This window comes from Tribolium castaneum, chromosome 1, assembly GCF_031307605.1.
Source record: "Tribolium castaneum strain GA2 chromosome 1, icTriCast1.1, whole genome shotgun sequence".
In the NCBI taxonomy this organism is placed as follows: Eukaryota; Metazoa; Arthropoda; class Insecta; order Coleoptera; family Tenebrionidae; genus Tribolium; species Tribolium castaneum.
In genome coordinates this window covers 15,331,125-15,352,746 of record NC_087394.1, presented here as the reverse complement: position 1 = coordinate 15,352,746, position 21,622 = coordinate 15,331,125, and the positions used below count along the sequence as shown (strand labels likewise).

The following is a 21,622-nucleotide window of genomic DNA, read 5'->3' as shown; positions in this document are numbered from 1 at the left end:
TCAACTTGAAGTAACTCGTTCAAGTGGTGTTTTTTATGTGTTGTTGATTTATATAAGATTTATAAATGTTATAAAATATAATATTAAAGTGTGTTTGAGGCTGTTTTATTACATTTTTATTTTAATTTATATTTATATGTCTTTTTATCACGTAATTACAAAGCAAATAACATTAAATCATTTTTGTCCCAAAATATTATATTTTAGGAAAATTTATTTGTTTCTGTATTTGCATTTTTCGTTGTTATATAAATAATAAAACCTCTAGTTTTTACACTTTTTACTTACCTATGGTTAATGTATTAAAAATCGTCCCAATGACAGCAAACAATAAAATGGTGCCCAAATGATCAAAAAATAATCTATTAGGCATAAAATAACCAGCGTCCAAAATAATTGGAGGAAGCATGTAAAAAAAGAATGTGTCTGGTGTAAGCGGCGACATGTGGACGCTGTCAGTAACGTGGACCAAAACCACTCCAATCACCACTCCCACGAATATCAGTAGACATGACTCGGGGAATATTTCACTTAATTTTGGAGCCATATGAAAACCTGAAACAAAAAAACAGAGTCATAAACATTTCATATTTGATTGTTGTATTGTTGCAAATTTGGTGGATGCGCCGGGTAACAGAAATTTGTTCACTGTATCACGAATAATCATTTCAATTAACAGTTTAAACCACAAAGTATAAAAACCAAGAGGATTTTACTCCATTGTACTCCATTTCTAAAGCTGGCACGAAGATGTAGCTCCTTATTGTGAAACTACCGAATCAATAAAACTACTAAATGAATTAGATTCAAGTTTTACAACAAAACTACAGAATATTGCACAGTTGTTCTCGTTCTTATGTACGCTGAGTTAACAGGTTGTGTCTAAATAACAGTGTGTTTGTGCTGATAAATTGCGAACACTTATTAAGTTTTCAAATAATTTGTCGTTGTTGCCAGGGGAAATATTTTAAATTTATTTAGCAAAATGCAGCAAATTCTTTTAGAGATCAATATGTAGGTAAACTTTGACCTTTTCGTATAGCTACTGTTGTGTGACTATTGGTTAAAACTGCTGTTACTGGTCGAAATTTGGTGAACAATAATTAAATTAGAAGGCGTTTTATAATTGCTTATTTCAGTTGTTTTGCAATAATTATCGCAGAAAGTTAATACTTATGTCTTGAAATAAACTTTTTTTACAAACCTGAACTAACAAAGTATTTTTCATAGTTTTTGTGTTTTTCTGGGGATACGATTAAACAGTTTGTATATGAAAGTATAATTTATGAAGCTCCACAAGCAGATTAGACGCCTACATAAACGCTTCGTCTGAATTTCCACACATATACACATTTTGTTTTCTCAGAAACAGTGCTGCTTGAGCACATCGCATGCATGAATAATAATTAATTTAATAACTTTTACAGCTTTTTGCTTCTTTGGTTTTAAATATCAGTAAGAACTCCACCACATTTTAAAATTAATTCCTGTGCACGACTCTTTCCTACTTTAAATTGGATTAATGCCATAATCCTTTTCTGTTTACGAAAAATCTTTAATAATTTATTAGAAACTTGCCAAGATGTCATATCAAAGTCGTGAAAATGTTTGTTTGCAATTATTTCCGTAAATATCTCACTTTGTGGGAGAAAATTTAAAGACGCTGCTTTAGTTAAAATAAACTGAGACATTATTGAGCTGTAACCAAAAATTTACTATAAATTACACTAGTTTACAAAAATATTTTTTTACTACGAAATAATTTATACTGATTTTGTTCACTGATAACTAAAATATACAGGGTGTCCGTTTTTCGACCTCCAGCATGGGGAACTCAGTTATTATAAGAGATACGAGGTCGATTAAGTTAGGGCAAAGTTGCGCATTTTTATGTTGAACAATTATTTGGAAGAAAATTTCATGTGTTATTTTAATTTTTTAAATTTTTGAGAAACACAAAAATTTGTAATTTTTGTTTTTATTTTTTTAATCGAAAACCAAAAGAACTAACTAGACGTTCTTAACTTAAACTTTCTTTAGGCACTTTTTACAAAAAATCTAAATCTGTTATCGCCTTTTCCAAGGCGTTCTTGATGTCAGAGTTACAACACTGAACTTCGGTTTTTCTTGTGGACGCCATATATGATACTTGTAGTTTGGAAAAGTCCTTTTGTTCCTAATTACAACGATGTATCACATGATATAATCGAATCGTATATGCTGATTAAAATTAAGAAAAAAACTTTTTGCAAAAAGTGCTTCGGAAAAAAACTCCAAAAATTTTGTTTAACATACTAAATTTTAACAGTTCTATTGAATATGCAAGTAGACTTTTGCCTTGTTTTGTTTTACTAAACTTCTAGCTTATGATGCCATTTAGTTTTTAAATAAGTTAGCTTGGTGAAAAATTGCATTTTCTAGACCCAAATTATTCAATTATATCTCCAAAAACTAGTTTATTTAAAAACAAAATTATTGGCGTTTTTTCCAAAGCACTCCCCGCAAAAATGCATTTTTCTCAATTTTTATCGGCATGCAAGATTCAATCATAACATGTGATACATCGTTGTAATCAGGAATAAAAACACTTTTAAAAAATACAAAAAGCGAATATGGCTTCCATAAAAGCAACCAGATGTAAATATTGTAACTTTGACATCAAGAATCCCTTGGAAAATGCAATGACAGATTTAGATTCCTTGTAAAAACAAACTCTTACTTAAAAACGTCTAGTTCACTTGATTTTAGTTTGAAAAAATAAAAGCGAAAATTACAAATTTTCGGGTTTTTCTAATAATTCAAAAGTTAAGAATGACTCATCAAATTTTCTTTCAAATAAATTTTCAGCACAAAAACTTTGCCCCAATTTAACCAACCTCGTAACTCTTATAATAAGTAAGACCCCCATGATGGAGCTAGAAAAATGGACACCCTGTATATTCGCTAAAAAGTTTTTAGGATAAAATAATGTTAGTCGATTACTGCTGATTACAGTAAGAGAAAGTCACATTAATTAGTACAAAAAAAGTTTGTCATTTTTAATTTTTCAAAATTTTGAGTCAGCCTACTTTTTGATGTCATTGGCATTCATTATTGACGTGATTAACAAATTGTTAAATATTTTATTTGCTTTGAAATATCATCAGGTGAAAGTAAATTAAGCACAAACAACTTTTTCTATATTTGTGTTTAAATTATCGTAACAAAACTTGGAAAGCTTAAGCGATGAACATGGTGAACGTTTCCATCAAGATTTAAAGTATTATGAAGAAAGTTATTAGGTTTTTGAGATAAAAATATGTTATTCGTTTACTACTACTCTGAATTAAGATAAACTAACCCTGATAGTACAAAAGAAGCAGCAGTCTGTAACATTTTTGATGTTGCAAAAATTGTCAAATACTGATACTTTATCATGGATTTAAAAAATGTGACGTAATAGTTTTTTTCGACTTCTGTATCAAACTTAGGGTTAATGATTTTATCTATACACATTGGTTTCATCTCTTGGTAAAAAAACGTTGTAAACTAGTGTTATTAAAGCAGACAATTACAAATAAAATTAAATTCTTCTTGAACATTTGTAATTGCATTTTACATCTTAGTTTGTCGTTGCTTGAAAAATAAAAGTTAAATTTTTGATTACGTTGGATTATTTTAGTTTTTAAAAGTGTTAAAAATGATATTACCGTCCAGAGCTACTTACTATTCAAGATCGGAAAAGCTGTCAAAACTGCTTTTAGTTAACTGTTTGCATATACAAGGTGTATCAAAATACGTGTCTTAATTTTAACAGATAACAGAACTTAACAAATAAAACATCTTTTCTATATGTAGCTTTTCAATAAAAACTCGCAAATTTACTTAATATTTGCAAAAAGATAACATGCTGAAACGTGTACCCGCCTATGAGTACAAAAATAAGAAAGTCGAACTATTTTCGTTGTGATATAAACGGACAACTTAAACAATTTAAAACAACAATGAAAATTGTTGCTATGATTACAGACTAATTATTAAACACTGACCGGCTCATTTGCACAAAAGAAAGGAAGAAAACAGTGAAAATTGTAAAGAAGAATTTTGCAAAACTTTATATAGAAAAGTTGTTGTGTTTGATGAATTTTATTACGTGTTAAAATTAACACAAGTATTTCTGATACTTTCTGTATTTACATAGAAATTCTGGCAGTTCATCATTAACGAAACTGTGTAGAATCTGTCCATAACTGTTTTGATTAAACAATTGAAAACAAATGTTAAACTAAAAGATTTGTTTAAAAATTTTGTAGTAAACAAAATGTGAAATTTTAGAAAATGGTAGATAGCTGTTTTGTGTTATTGAGTCCCGTCGAAAACAGATTAACAATTCAAAATGAGAAATTCGAAATACGTCTCACAACACTGCTATTATCCAGATTATACTTATTGTTAAGCTGTAGTACATCCTTATATCATGTCATATAACACTGCTGCTTATAGTCACTGAAAAGCTTTCTCGGTTATTAAAAATCTCTTACACATAAAGATTTTTACCTTAAAATCTTCTGGCTCCGAACTGTCCGTTCTAAATTTAATCATTTTAAAATTAGACTGAAAACGCATATTATGATGAATGAAGTCGAGTAGTAAATAGAGTGAACTATCTTTTAAGATTCACTCGAATACTATACGTTAAGAAATTGCTGCGTTTAATATTCTTGTAATAATAATCACACGTGTTTGAAAAGTTTGGTTATATAACCACCTTTGATATAAATTATGTATAGGGTATTATTACATACTGCGGTTTACAATATGACGTAATATACTGTAAACCCTCCACACATTCTAAAAGAGAAAAAAATTAATAGATTTTCAAACAGCTACTCCCACACTAGAAACCTTGCTCAAATGTTTCCCGCTAAATTAAGTTCGTTTCATCTGAAATTTCTCCCTGAAAGCACAAAATCCATGACGTTACCAAATTCATAATCGATTCAGTATATACAAGATTTTTATAACACAAATTAGGGATTTTGGATACAATCTTGCCCTAAACCGAAATTAGGTGGCTTATGTTGTAAGTATTTATTAAAAAGTTTTCACTTTCAACGCACAATCTTAGTTTTATAAGTGAAGAACTGTTTGTCTTTCCATTGCTTTAAAAATTATATTGAAAAAGGAAAAATGGAAACATTGTTTACTGATAAAGAATTGAAAAGTTAATTTATGCAAGTGTTAACTTCAAACAAATCAAATAAGTATTTTTAATTTCTTTTTTTAATTAAGTTGGGTTCCAACAAAATAAAGAAAATACATATCTTTTATTAAAAAGTGTAGGTAACAATAATTGCCCCTAAATTATAATAACATAAACAAGAAAAAACAATTAAATATTTTCTAAATTGAAATTTATGTTTACCTTAGTTATTAAATATACAGGGTAACAAAAAATTATGAATAGGACTGAATATTTGGAAATTTCGTATCTATTATTTCTAGATAGTAAACATCATATTGAAAATCTTTTACAGAATAACGTAATATACAGAGTGTGTCCGTCTAAACCCCACATTAGAAGTACTGATAGTTCTAAAAATACAGTCTTCTGAAAATTTGTGTTTAACCATAAGCTCTTAGGTCCTGCTCAATGAAAATATTTTCAAGATAATGACACTTTCGGTTATATTGGACGTCGCTATCAACTTCTTTATTTTAAATAAAAAGCTATATTTTTTATTACGTTTTTGGATTACAAGAGTTATTTTAATGCAACTTTTATAAGCTTTCTCTTTAGCCGTTTACAAAATATTTAGTTTTTTTTTGTATTTGCACCTTCCAGTTCAAAAATCGATAACTCTGCCATTTTTAAAACTTTATACATATTTTTTAGCTCATTTGAAGGATAAAGCCTAGATCTTTCCTTTACTGTTCTCAAATTTCTAAAAAAGAATAACAAACCTCAAATGTTTAAAGTTAAGTTTTCAGAACTTTAAGCAGCCACAACTCAATTTTTTCAAATGAAACTCTACAAATTTTTTTTCATTAACACCCGGTTCCTTGAACAAGTTATCGTTAGATAAATTCTGTCGGTTCCATAATTTCTATAGAAACACCAATCAGATTATCTTTACCTTAGCAACTATCCAACCGTTCAAGATCCTTCAAGAAACTACGAGGATAAATTGAAAAGTCTCCGGCCTAGCTAGGGCGTTTTTCTTGGATTTTTTGTTTTAGCTGGTCCAGCAGGGAAGCATAATATGGGCCGTTGATTGTTTTTCCTTTTTCCAAATAATCTATGAAAAGAATACCCTTAGCATCCCAATACTGACTTTTCCGGCCGACCGAAGTGTTTTCGCTTTCTTCGGAACGGGTTCCCCCTTTGCAGTCCATTGTTTAGACTGCTGTTTGGTTTCGGGTGAATAATGGTGAATCCACGTCTCATCTACAGTTATAAATCTTCGTAAAAAATCCACCGGATTGTGTTGTAAGCGGGCCAAACACTCCTCAGAAATCATTTTTCTAATCAATTTTTGCTCTGGTGTGAGCAGTCGCGGCACCCATCGCGCAGATAACTTTCTCATATCCAACACTTCAGTTAGGATGTAATGTACCCGCTCCGTTGAAATGCCCACAGCTTCTGCTATCTCTACCAATTTTGACCGGCGATCATTCAAGACAATTTTATGGACTTTTTCTACAATTTCTTTGCACGTAGCGGTTTTTGGTCGTCCTGAACGTGGTGCATCTTCCGTGCTTTTACGACCACGTTTAAAGTCCGCGACCCAAGTTTTAATTGTCGTGTAAGAAGGAGAAGAGTCGCCCAATGTATTGTCCAGTTCAGATTTTATATCCTTTGAGGATAGCCCTTTAATAAAAAAATATTTGATCACTGCACGAATCTCAGTTTGCTCCATTGCGCACAAACACCAAACTACATCGAATTCAAACAACTGGCAAATAATTATTATTTGACCGATGTTTTTGATATTCCAAGGCACGACTAATAAAATATGAAAGAATATAATGCCATAATAAAATCTGCCAAATTTGCATCCTATCTAGGCTAGGCCGGAGACTTTTCAATTTATCCTCGTATTAGCATTCCCTATTCTTATGTCTAATAGTTTTCAAGTTACAATAACTTTTTGTTGAGATTGAGAAATTCATTAGCCATAGGTTTTTTCTCATAGGTTGCCATGGAAACAAGAGAAAAATTTGAGAAATTAAAGTTTTTTGAACCAACATTCAATAATACAGATCGGTACAGAAAAAAAATCTTCTTCATCTGGTAAAATAAAAATTGGGACATCCCATTTGAATAAATTAAGTTATGGGTACTTGAATTTGTCCAACCTTTATCTTAAAATTTTTGGGTTTATAAACTTCGTTTCCAATTTTGTACAAACTAAAAAACAGATGTAGGCTTTCTTCCAAATTCTCCAAATATGATTTCGAAATTTCTAAAAGTAAGAGAGTTACCGATTTTTTAAGTTTTAAGGTGCAAATCCAAAAATTTTCAAAAATTCCTAATTATCGTAAAAACGGTTACGTAGGTATAAAAAAAGTCCATAAAACGACCTTAAAATAACTTTAAAAACGCAGTAAAAAACAAGGCTTTCCATTTAAAATAAAAAATAAAATTAAAATTAAAATTAAAATAAAAGTCTTCTAATGTGCGTTTTAAACGAAACAGGTTGTGGGGCAAAATGTTTTTGCTCCAAAACAAAAATTAAATTTGACTTCTCGTTCGATTTAAAAACAATTGAATTATTCGACTTGTTTCTATGATCCTACAAGTTGTCCCAACCAAAAAAGCTCCATAATTTGTTTATTATTAAAAATATTAACTTTTTCTTGTTTTTTTTTAATTATAGCTACGTTTTTGCTGCATATTTTAAAAATATTGCAGTTATTTACAGGGTGTTCCTTTTAAAAAAAAACATTAAAGTTGTATTTTTTCAAATGGAATACCTTAAATTTTTTAATTTTTTTTATGTATCTTTTCACAGTAATGTAAAAGAAGATAAAAATATGAAGTTTCTTGCAAGTTGAATAACTTAAAAAATTTGAATTTAACATTATTATTTTTGCATCTCAAATACTTTAAATTTTGTTTTTAAAAACATTAACAGTCTCTTCTGCTGATTACTCCAAAGAAACTTAATTTTAAATATTAAAATAAATTTTATTAACTTTTGTTTCAGTACTCAAAAAGTTAAATTTTTTGCTAATAATAACTTTAGGACCGGTTTATAGAAGCGTCATTAATTCGCAATTAAATGTGTGATTAACGTATCACGTGACGAAATTGAGCCAATTTGATTGGTCTATTGGTCGCGTTGTTAACTTTTAACAACGCATTAAAATTTGATAAAGCTTTCTATAAACTGGACCTCAGTGTTACTTTCAAGTAATTATTACTCCTCTTTGAAATGGTCTGTGGTGAAGTTGCTAGGGATCTGGTATGGCTTACTATGGTAACGACAATGCTTATGAATAAGCATTGTTATTGTGCATTGTTGCTGAAATTAATTTTTAAACTTAGATATCTTTTTAGTTATTAAATTTCGGTCTTTAAAACGGTTGATTTTTTAATGTTACTAATTACAAAAACTTATCAAAATGTACCAAATTTAGATTAAAATCATCAGTATTAAGAGCCACGTCCAAAATTGCAATAAAATTTCGGGTGTTCCATTTGAAAAACAAACATAACTTTAGCGTTTTTTAATATTGGGACACCTGTATATACAGGGTGTCTCAGCTAAGACTTTCGAGCTTAATATCTCAGTTATTTGTCAACGGATTGTTATGAAATTTAGAATGCACATATTTTAGGAGGTGGTCTTTCAATTAGGGGCAAAAAAATGACGTCAAGTTAAAAAAATAAATTTTATAACACATTTCTTTTATTTAAAATTAAACCAAATTACCGTTGGATCATTAAACCCCGAAAAATAAATGGCCACACAAAAAATTAACCAAATCGCTCGGCTGATCCAAGAAAAAAATTAAATTTTGTTGTTAAAAACTTAATCTTAATCTTTATTTAAAAAAAGGCAGTCACCTTTTGAAACAATTGATGAAGCATTTCTATGCGCCATTTTGTGTACCACTGAAAAAAACTGTCAAAAGTGTGCGCGCTGTCAGAAAAGTAAAATTGTTTTCATTTGGTGTAATTACTTTAAATACCAACAACAGCGGCTGAAATTTCTGTGTTGTTGAAAAAGGAATTAATATTCGCCTACGGAAAGTGTCGTTGGACTTTTTGTGAAATGTTATTTATGAAATTTAAAGTTCAAAGAATCGTCATTAATTTGAAGACACAGGAAGCGAACCTGAACTAAATCGAGTGAGGACAAAACACGTCACTGGAAACGAAGCAATAGTTGGGGCTGTAATTCAAGCTTTTGAAGAGAATCCAATCAGCAGTGTACAAAACAGTTCCAAAGTCCTGAATGTTCAAGTGTCTAGAATTTTTTAGTTGTTGTTCAGTCTTTTAATCTTTTTTGACAGAATCAAAGCATCCACTACCAAAAGTAAGTCAAAAATATTGTTTTTTAACTTTGTATGGATGAGAGATAATTGTAAAATGTCACTTGCGTGAAAGTTAGGTTTTTGCGAGTAGGATTGACCAAAATTCAATGATAGTCCTTATTTGTCTCATAGAGATCTACGCTTTTGCATCTGTACCCACGTTTAACAGTTTGTTTCTCATTTTTCTCGCGAAACAAACGTCTTCCACGAACGAGTTTTTTCTGACAGCATTTTTCACTGACGATAATTTTTTTAATACAAGTCTTAAAAGGCTTAATTAACGTTTTTAAGATTTGAGTTGTTGCATTAATTGGATTTTTATCTTTATCTTCTAAAATATCTGCATTTTAAATTTCATAAAAATCCGTTGACAAATATCTGAGGTATCAGGCTCGGAAGTCTTAGCTGAGACACCCTGTATAACGCAATATTTTTAAAATATGCAGCAGAAACGCAGCTATAATCTAAAAAAAAGAATAGTAAACACGTTATGGAGCTTCTTCGGATCATTGGCCTGTATGTACTGCATATGGATATGCAGTATGGATAGAGATAAATAAATATTTCAAAACAAAAAGTTTTAAATTTATAGAACACTTTGTATACGCAGTTGTTCCTCTTCTATAATTTTCAGCTTCTGTTTTCTGAAATAGATGTTTTTTTTCCAGAGGAAAAGCTAGTTAGAATGGTCCGTTGTCCACTTAATTAAAAGATTAATTCTTAAAGCGCAATCTGATATAACAAAGCAGCACATGATTGTTAAAAATGTATGTTATAAATCTGTGGTTGGGGACAAATTGGTGGTTACAAGGGCACTGCGTCTAGACAATCGATATTCTTTGACCTTAAACTCTGCAGTACAACGAAAATTCTGTCAAATGTGGAAAATGTGGAAAAACCACACAGTTTTAAACAATTGAACATTTTGCAGCAATGATCAGAGCTCGAAGCAGTGGTGTTTGTATCGTGTTTTATTTCCTATCAGTTGCATCATATCAAACCACTTGGTAAAATGTTATAAATTTGTAACAAACTTGTTCATTGGTGTATATGGTGTTTATTGTCTGACAAGTAAATAGAAAACATTTTTTTGTAATAAATCACACTTGAAGCTTCCTAAAAAATAAGGAATTTCCCTGTTAAAGTTTTTCATTTAACCCCTAAAAGTCAGCAAACGCGTTGAATAAGAGTGTTGTTATTGACATGTAATTTAATTTCGCAGTGACGTAGCTGTTACGTTTGCTCAAAACTTATGAAACATTTTCCACCCAATTAACCAGTTACAATTATGATTGTTTGCGAAAAACATTCAAACTGTCAAAATCCATTTACGTAACGTATAAATTGGTTAGCACTTGAATCGGGTGATAAGTGTGTTATGTATTTATCAGACTGGTAGCTGCTTACGAGTATGGAAAGCTGCTTGTTTATTCAACCCTTCAAGAGATTATTATGCTGAAAAATTACAGTTGTGACGTAACATTTTTCACGCTTATGAAGACTTTCAGAAAGCTTTTAGCATTGAAAACTCGCAATTTATTTTAAAGAAATATCTAATAAAAATTTGAAAATCTGTTTTTTTCGAACACGATATTGTACTTTGTGCAAGCTGCTCTACATGCCATTTCTCTCAATAATAAATAATAAGTTAATGGTTCTAGTTAATATTGATGGATATTTCATGCTGAGAAACGTGGATTCGTTGATGTAACTACCATAAAATCGTTATAATCCTCAAATCACGATTCAATGGATTCATTCCTAATCAACAGAAAACAAGATTTTAACAAAAAAAATATTTGAGGAGCAAGTAATTGATACACTTATTTTATTACAACAAACTCTTCTCTGACAGTCATATTATTTTCATCAGAAAAATGATACAATTGCAGTAAGGGATTGTTTACCGAAAATTTAATTGCAATTGCAATTAAATTTTCACGTCGTGATTCATTTGTCATTTGGTAATGTAAAGTAAATGGAACTTGATCCTGACTGAAATCGCTATTAAGTCTTTTATTTTGTTTTTCTAAACGAAAGAAATTTGGTATCTCAGATCCCTAACTTCAAGATACGAATTTTCAGACAGACGCAAAATTTTTAAAATTTTGATTACATCAGTATTATTGTTTTCTTTGTTTTATATTATTACGAGCCGTATCTATTTAAGTATTACAAAGATGCATAAGTAATGTAATGTGAAAAATCAATATTATGTCTTGTTTCTCGTAGTTGAAGTCATTTAATAATTTATTATTACTACAGAATATCAGTCATTCATCATTATCCACGCAATCATTACATTTAGGTAATGATCAGAATTCAAATATATTGTTAATTATTAATTAACTCATTCGCTAATCGGCCATTAATAATTTTGATAAATGATTGCTATCAACATTAAAAATAACAGCAGTTTTTTAGTTGGTTTTCGTAATTAAATTCCGGTTTTTTAAAAAGTTTTTGCATACAATAAATGGTGTTAAGTTCTTGTACTTAACAATGTTACTCAGTACCTACTCAGTTGTTGATAGTATAATAAGTTAACTACGTTGTATGTTTAATTGATTTAAATCGCGTAAATACAACTTTGTCAACAAATAATAATTATAATCTATTAGGAGTTCGAAAATTGACTGAAATTTGGTGACAAAATTGGCTAAAATGACTTTATCAAAATTACAGTTACAGGGAAGCAAAGTAACAAATTTCTCTTAGTTGCTAAAGACGATAAAAAATTCAAATTGCACTGTTTCCCTTAAATTTTTGGATAGGATTAATTTTTATCTTTACTAGCTGACATGTTTCAATTTAATATTCGCAACTTTTTTGTACAGAAATTTGACAGGGCCTTCATATGGATTCCTTAACTTTTTTTAAGTAAACATAAACAAATTAATGAGAAATCATAATGAAACCAGAATGAAATTCAATATTATGGATAAGACAAAACTCTACCCACTTCTATAAAGTTTCAAAAAAATTGCAATTTTTTGATTATTTTGTCATTTTTTTCTAATATTAGGAAAATGAAAAAGATAATTGCAATCAAATTTAATTTTATAGCAGCTCAAATCGTGATGAATCGTGATGAAACTATGTTAAAATTTAGAATATTCAAACTTTACGAAAGTGAGCTTTGTTTACCTGTTCATTCAAAATGCTCCTTGTTTTTTCCTGTGAAAAATTAATACTATACCAACACTAAACACTAAACAATTACTACGAAAAACTGTTCGTTAGTAGCTTATAATTGGAAATATAAAAAATCTTTGTCATGAAGAATTCACTCTTTTGTTCGTAGTATTTTTGTGTCTACATTCTGTGAATAAAAAAATTATATCGAATCTGAGATTGAGACCACGAAATTAGAAAAAGAAATCAATCACTCGCTTAAAAAAGTCATTTTTACTGTATTATATATATTGTAGTATTTGTAGTCCAAAATATTAGTAATGTGATTTTAAAAATTCTTCATACTTCCAAGGGAACTATTGTAATTAAGTCGTTTGTTAATTGTAGATTATTAATATAATATATACAGGGTGTTTCACACAACTTTACGAGTCCTGCGTCTAAAATACACACCCAAAAATACAAAAATCCCAAAAAACCAGATAAATAAATATGTACAGTAGTGGACAAATTAATAGCGTACACTATGAAAAATCAAGTAACACATCTTTTTTAACTTATTAATGTGTAGTTATGTCTTTTTTGAAATTTAAAGGGGTGTTTGAAGGTATTTTTAGAAAAGAGGTTATGGGTTGCAATCAGAAATTGTCACTCTAATTTAACAGAAAGGTAAAAATGATACTTTATTTACAAAAATTAATACAATAGCGATTGTAAAATTAATACTTTTTCATAGCTCCATTTGCAGCTGATATTTAGTTTGATCTGTTACGAAAAATGCATTAAGGTCTCGACAATAATTTTTGTTAATTTCCTTCAACCGTTTTGAATAATAACCCAAAGTTAATTTTCGTTCTCAGGTCTAAAAGTTCTTAATTATTATTTAATTAAGTATTGCACTTTATTCAGGATTTAATAGTCATGGTCGTTCCGAACCAACTTTTGTATTGGTTCGCAACTGCTCTTATGCTATCAGTCACCCTCCTTCAATTGTATAAAAACTTTGTCGTGTTCAGTAAGTTTTGGCAATTTTACTATTTGACTACCTACTCAATTCAGCAAAAATACGGTGTACGCGATTATACAGTGTGTCTCAAAAAAGACGCCTGTGCTTTGAGGATTTGCTTCAGAAGACTAAAACAAATAGAAAATTGAGAGTGGAAAATTGTCTGATTATCCTTCGTTATCGAGTTATTAATAAGAATCTAAAATTTAAAATTTAAAATTTAAACATTAAATTTTATTAAAAGCGATTTTACCAAATTTGTTTGCCACAAAGTATGCTATAATGCGATTTGAAAACTTTTCCGCACATGCCCTACTCTCACGAGTGACATTGCCGTCATACAGACATCTAACTTATAACCGAGCTTTTAACATATCGACAAAATCTCAGATACACTAATGCAGTGGTATCGTATCATTTTAAACATACAAAACCGACGGAAATCAATAATACTCCTCACTAGACAGAAAGATTTAAAAAAATTTAACATCGCTAACATCAACTGATGAATTATGTTGCACAAATAATTGGAAACACAGCTAAAGCTTATTATTTACATTTTTATCAATAACTCGAAAACCAAAGACAATTGCAAAATTTTTTACTTTTAACTGTCGATTTGTATTAACACCCTAAATCAAACTGCCAAAGCACGGGCGTCTATTTTGAGACCAACTGTATTGTCGACTACTGTACACATTTAATTATTTAATTTTTGGAAACCCAAGACAGTAATTGTCAAACTAGCCACGGATTCATTAATAGCCATATATTGCTGTTTTTCATAAACAATTTTTATGTGTTTTATCACAAGGTGGAATGAATATAATTCTAATGTATCTAACTTAATCGCTCACTAACAAATACGTTGTAATATTTTGATGGGGTAAACAAACAAGAGAAGACTATTTAATTTTTCAAAATTTGTAATCGATTTCATATCAAAATATATATTGTTGATTGCATTTTACATACGCGGGCCTCTTAAAATTACGTGAAACACCCTGTACATAGTCTATAATAACTTACGCAATTTAATTAGCCCAGGTTTCTGTTAATAATAAAAAATGATCTTAAAATATACAGATTGTTTTTCTATTGATTTAAGTTACAAATATTAGTAATTACAAATAAGCAATAATAATAATCATAATAATTTTTTGTTGACAATTTTTAAATACAAAACACGAGACCTTAAAGTTGGGCCTTTTTCTGTTTTTTTTTTCGTGTTTCTCCTCATAGAAGTAATTCATGGATTATTGTACAAGATAAGTAAAAGGATATTTTACCTGCACGTACCTCAAAAACTAATAATAATCATGCAGTGATGAGATGTTTTCTACAACTCCTTTTTGATTCAAATTAATTAATGAATATTAAGTCGTTGAAAAGTTTGTTTTTATTTCTAATGACATGCTGAAACAACGATACCTGTAAAAAAAAGAACAAAGGGAAGCGGCACATTCCATAATAGGGGAATTGTATGAAGCCACCATTTGGGAAAATACATTGCGGCCAAAAGGTATGTACAGAAAAAACAGTACAGTGTCTTGTTATGAAAACAGCGCTTGCTAAACTGCTGTAGATAAAAGCTGTTGATTTAAGAAAGATCTAAAGTCTAGCCAAAGACAAGGAGAAAAAACGGAAAATTAGAAAATAAGTGAATATAAAATGATTATGTTTCAAATAATCAAAGACTCAGAAACATTGCTCTTGAAGAACGAATAACAGAAAAACACGGAGAAGTGTTTCTCACAGAACACGGGTGTTTCATGGCATATTTCAAAAATTTGAAGAAATAGAAACGAGGAATGCTAGTACCTCCCGTGACAACCCAGATATTAGCTAGAGTGTCCAAGATGACAAGAACAATTCTTAGAAAAGACAACCGAAAATCAAATGAACACATGTGGCGGGAACAGTTGGAGAGAAATCAATACACAAATTAGGGAAATACTGAAAACAAAAGAAAAGGAAGCATGAGAAAGAAAAACTAAGACCGTTTACAAAGAGTAATGGAAGTAACGGTAAAGACGAAAAAAATTCAAATTTCAGTTTTTTCCTTAAATATTTGATAGGATCAATTTTTATTTTTAATAGCTGGCATCATAATAATTTCTTGTTGACAATTTTTAAATACAAAACTCGAGATCTTAAAGTTGGGCCTTTTTCTATTTTTTTTTCCTGTTTCTCCTCACAGATGTAATTTATTGATGATTATACCAGATGAATAAAAGGATATTTTTACCTGTAGGTACCTCAAAAACTAATAATAATAATCATGCAGTGATAGGATTTTATTCTACAATTCATTTTAATTTAAATTAATTAATAAATATTAAGTCGCTGAAAAGTTCGTTTTTGTTTCTAATGAGATTCTGAAACAAACGATACTTATAAAAAAAAGAACAAAAGGAAGCGACACATTCCATAATATACCATAAACACGTTGCGGCCAGAAGGTAGGTACAGAGAAAACAGTACAGTGTCTTGTTATGAAAACAGCGCTTGCTAAACTGTTGTAGATAAAAGCTGTTGGTTTAAGAAAGATCTAAAATCTAGCCAAAGACAAGGAGAAAAAACTGAAAACTAGAAAATAAGTGGATATACAATGACAAGGAAAATGATTATGTTTCAAATAATCAAAAACTCAGAAACATTGCTCCTGAAGAACGGATAACAGGAAAACACGGAGAAGTGTTTTTCACAGAACACGGGTATCTCATGGCATATCTCAAAAATTTGAAGAAATAGAAACGAGCAATGCTAGTACCTACCGTGACAACCCAGATATTAGCTAGAGTGTCCAAGATGACAAGAATAATTCTTAGAAAAGACAACCGAAAATCAAATAAACACATGTAGCGAGAACACTTGGAGAGAAATCAATACACATATTATGGAAATACTGAAAACAAAAGAAAAGGAAGCATGAGAAAGAAAAACTAAGAACGTTTACAAAGAGGCGGTGAAATGTATATTAGTTCCAGAAGGAACTACAAAAAATGAGCCGACAGAGAGTTTAGTGGGTTCAGAGTGCACCCTCCGCACAGATATTTGATAATCTAGTTTTCTGATTTGGGTTAAATTGTCTTTTACAAGCAACCGTTTTCACGTCCCCTTTTCCTACCGGATAAATACGAGTGGTAATGATCCGCTAATTATTGTGACAGAAGTTATACATCATTTTACGAAAAAATTACAAATTGTCCAAGTGTATGTAGTAATTGTACACTATGTATTTTTACGTTAATTTATCTTGTATATAACTGCACTGACGTCACTAGCTGAAGCAATAAATTATAAACTCGACGGTGGAGTTTTTGGCATGACTTACAATCAAAATAAATATTTAACAACATACACCAATTTTGTAATAATTGGATATTATTTGTTTTAACCGAGGCAAATCCTTATCGCTACGAACACACGAGAACGTCTAGGTAAACCTTCCAAAATGTGATTAGAACGATGAGTGAAGCGTAGAGATTGCAGATATGGAGATAAATCCAACTCGTGACAACAAATTTTGACCGTTGGTATTTTTATCACAAAAAAACAACTAATTGTTGGTTTATTATTAAAAATAAGTAATACAAACAATTAAGTTTTTCAATGCCAATGATTTTGCATTGTTTTGGCCGCTGAACCGAATGCTTTTCCAACACGTGTCCGCTCATGTGTGGTAAAAATGAAACGAAAAGCAAATATTTGTCGTAAGGGTTGAGGCCCGATATGCGGCATGCTATTCCTCCCCTTAACGATTTTCAATTATGTTCACTTTCCGTATAAGCAGCTCGTCGTGAATCATCCTCGCAACAAGACTCACCAATTTTGGCCAAACTGGCACAGAAAATCCAGAGTCCGATGATGAAGGGCGTCTCGACTCTGTAGAACGAAACGGAAATGACGGGGTACCTCTCCACCTCCTTCTTGGGGGGCGGCGGGCTCGAGGGGCCCGCCGTGGGGCTGGGGCCGGCCTCGGGGGCGGCGCTGGTCGTGGGCACGTAGAGGCTGTCCATGTCGCGCGTGTTGGCGGCGCGGTTGACCGGGGGCTGCACGGCGGTGTCGGACGCGTGGTCCGGGGGCTTGGGCAGCGCCGCCGCCGCCGCCGCCAGCAGCAGCAGGGCCGCCGCCGCCCGCCGCGAGAGGTTCACACCGTGTTGGAGCGAGTGCATCGCATATGGCTTAGGGTCGCGGGAGGACTGCCATGGAGGCAGCCGGCTGCAGGCACCGTGCACCTGCCGAGACTGGGCGTCGAATCCAGCTGATGACGGCGTCGCGGCGCCTGGAGTTGCGCACTGGCGCTGGAGCGAAGCGCTCGATTGCGCGGTGGACCGACGATGACACTTATTGGGATTTTCGACGACGGCGGCGGCGGCGGCGGCGACGTAGAAAGCGCGATAAACAAACGAAATTCGATGGAATTTGCTTGATGAAGAGGAAAACAACGAAGGATGGGTGCGTGAAAAATGGCGTTTAACGATTTTGGGATTAATGTAAAGCTGCAATGAATGTTAAAGGACTTTGAGGGGATTTTCTAGCTGAGTTGAGGCTAATTTTACTTCCAAAGCTAACCAAAAAAACAAATAAAACAGCAACGGCCTAAAGCCTATTTTTTTTTTGGTTTATTAACATTTTGTTGCTAGTGAATTGCATGTTGAGCCTGGGAATTTGTAAAAAGAGGACGATAAAAGGAGTGCACGAAAAGCGAAAACTGATAATGGACGTGTTTATGAACCATTTTTAATAAAAAAAACAAAATGTCTAGAAATGAGGGTTTTGCTTTGTGGTAGAGAATTGCTTAAAATGGTAAAAATGTATTAAAATGTATGTATTAAAATTATTGATAACGATAAATAACAAATTTTCAATAAATGATATCTGACAACGTTTGTTAACAATCGTGATCGGAGTAGAATTTGATCAACAATACAGTGTGGAATTTTTAACTGGAACAAAATTCATAACTTGAACATAGGCAATTTTTGTAAAAATTTCAGAAACTGGTCGCTTTTTGTTTTTTCTTGCCCACCAGTTGATGCATATGGTTTTTGTTTATCTGCTGTCAAAACTGCACGGCCAGCTCCAACTTTTCTTTTTCAAATGTAACGGTATGTCGTGTAACACCTCATGTGAAAGAGCACTTCGAAAGCAGTATAACGCACTATTTGTTTTCTAAATATTGCCCAAGTGATAAAAAAATTTAAACAGTGTGGAAGTATTGACTAGAATAAAATTTGTAACTTAGATATAAGCGGTTTTTGTAAAAAAGTTCTGAAACAGGTCGATATTTGATTTTCTTTGCACATCATTTGGTGTATGCGCTTTTTGTTTATCTGTTTTCTAAAATGTACAGCCACCTCTAATTTTTTTTCAAATGTAACGGAATGTTAACTGTCACCTCATGTGAAAGAGCACTTTGCAAGGAATACAACGCACTATTTGTTTTTTTAATATTTTCAAAGCCTTCCCCACAAAAAAAAACAGTTTTTATAAATTGAAATTAGGCAAATCACACTAGAAATGTTGCAAAATGTTAGAAATTCATGCTACTATCGTTATGTTATTTTCCAAGACAGGTCCGCATTTTTAATAATTGTTGCATTAAATAATGTAGGCTTTGAAAAAATTTATAGAACAAATAGTGCGTTGTATTGCTGAAAAGTGTTTTCATACGAAGTCTTACTTGACATACCATTACATTTGAAAAAAATAAGTTAGTGGTGGCTATGCATTTCTGACAACAGATAAACAAAAACCATATGCACCAAATAGTAGGCAAAGAAAAAGAAAAATTGACCTGCTTCGGGAATTTTCACCAAAATTGTCTTAATCAAAGTTATGAATTTTATTCCAGTTAAAAATTTCACGCTGTATAAATGAATTATTTTTGAAACGTTTTCCTAGGACATCTAGAACCCAGTGTTGGCACATCTACAAATTTTAATTTATTATTGAATTTTAATTTTTAAATTGTGTTAGGAAATGATTGTTTAGTACTTTTCCCGTAATCTACACATGCTTCTTAACAACGTACCACTGACTTGGTGAGCCGATGTTTGGGCACTCTGTATATTGTTTCTAAGACCCTCAGGAAGTTACGATTTTTTTTCTTGCAATTTGAACGTAACGTTTGTTTTAGAAAAATGAATCGACGAAATTTTTAACCCGTTTAGAAACTATATTCAGTTGTAAAGAAACCATTTTGTTTATTACTTTTCTTAAAAATTCAATCTCAATTTTTAAAATATTCAGAAAACAAAAACCTACATAATACTTTGTTTTCTTCTCGAAGTGACCATACGACCAGTCACTTCATGTAACGTATACCGTCAATTGCATTTAAAAAAACAAGTATGAGTGGCTTTGCATTTTATAGAGCAGATAAACAAAAACTATATCAAATAATGGACAAGAAAAAACAAAAATTGACCTATTCTACGATTTTTTACGAAAATCAACAGTAAACAAAATATTACTTTGACTACTTTTATTGGCACCATACTGTAGGTATAAATACAATGTGTCCGTTTTTCCAGCTGCACCATGGGGACCTCAGTTATTATAAAAGATAAACGTCGGTTTATTTAAATTAGGGCACAAGTTGCACATTTTTATGCTGACAAATTATCTGAAAGAAATTTTTTTGAATTTTTTCAATTTTGGAATTATTAATTACACCAGCAAAATTAGACTTTTTTAACTTGAAGGTACTTTAGGCACTTTTTTACAAGGAATCTAAATCTGTCATTGTATTTGCAAGGCGTTGTTGATGTCAACTTTGGTTTTTCTTATGGACGTCATGTCATATTCGCTTTTTGTAGTTTTGTTTTTATTTCTGATTACAACGATGTCTTACATAATTTGATCGAATCTTACATGCTGGTCAAAATAAAGAAAAAATGCATTTTTGCGAAGAGTGAAAACGCCAACAATTTTGTTTTTAAACAAACTAGATTTTGGAAATTTAACTGAACTTGGATCGGGAAGGTTTACATTTCCGTCAAGCTTACTGAACAACTTGATAAGCTAGAAGTTTATATTTTTGCAAAACAAAACAAAGTTTGAAAAATTCTGCTCACATATTTAATACAACTGTAAAATTTAGTTTGTTAAACAAAATTTTTGGCGTTTTTTCCAAAACACACTTTGTAAAAACGCTTTTTTCTTAATTTTAATTAGCATGTAAGATTAGCATAATGCACCGTTGTAATCACGAACAAAAAGACTTTTCAAAAATACAAGTATCGAATATGATGTCCATAAGAAAATCTAAAGTTGAGTGTTATAACTCTGACACCAAGCACGCCTTGAAAAAGAAGATACTTCATTTCATCTAGCTTATGTAGGAGTCTATCTCTTAAAACAAAAAAATTTCTCGCATCTCGAAAATTTCGCTACACAAATATGACACATTACTGTAATTTTCTTACTTTTTTTGTAAAATCTAAACCTTGTTTATATACGTTGGACTCTACATTTATTGGGAAATCTAGTGTAAAAAATCAAGTTTTATTCAGAAGGAAAATATAACGATGTAAACACAAAATTTGCGTAATTTTAGTTTTTCAAAAATTTTCAGAAAAATGTTTTTTTATAATAAAGGCAATTCCAAAACTAATTAATAAAATAGAACCAATATTGATAACGTTAGGTGACGACAGTTCTTCATCCAAAGAATATTCTAAAATATAATTAAGTATATTGACACTAGCATGTTATGTTATGAATCTTTATTTATTATAAAACGAATATTTGATAAACATTTTTTAGTAAATAATAAATAATAAATAAATTTACGATCCGAAATTTTGCTTCTTATCCTTTTCTTTTATTTTCACTTTAACAGTTATTGTTGATAGGAAATAATTTTCAAAGAGTACTAGAAGAAAATATGCTCTTAGGTATTTGAAATAATGAAACTAGTGATTTTTAGTAAAATGAACAGCGGTGTAA

At 31.1% G+C, this 21,622-nt stretch overlaps 1 protein-coding gene across 6 annotated transcripts in view; it reads right to left on the bottom strand.

The window, feature by feature from the left end:
* Nhe2 (Na[+]/H[+] hydrogen exchanger 2) overlaps positions 1 to 18,000 on the bottom strand; it is a 63,567-nt gene extending 45,567 nt beyond the window's left edge. For all 6 annotated transcript variants that reach the window (XM_064359896.1, XM_064359907.1, XM_064359900.1 and 3 more), the window contains exons 1-2: positions 17,493 to 18,000; positions 289 to 555 (exon numbers count right to left, since the gene is read on the bottom strand). In XM_064359896.1, coding sequence (XP_064215966.1) covers positions 289 to 555; positions 17,493 to 17,841 — 616 coding nt within the window. In that variant the 5' untranslated portion in view covers positions 17,842 to 18,000. The remainder of the gene's footprint in view (positions 1 to 288; positions 556 to 17,492) is intronic.
* Between the last annotated feature and the right edge of the window lie 3,622 nt (positions 18,001 to 21,622).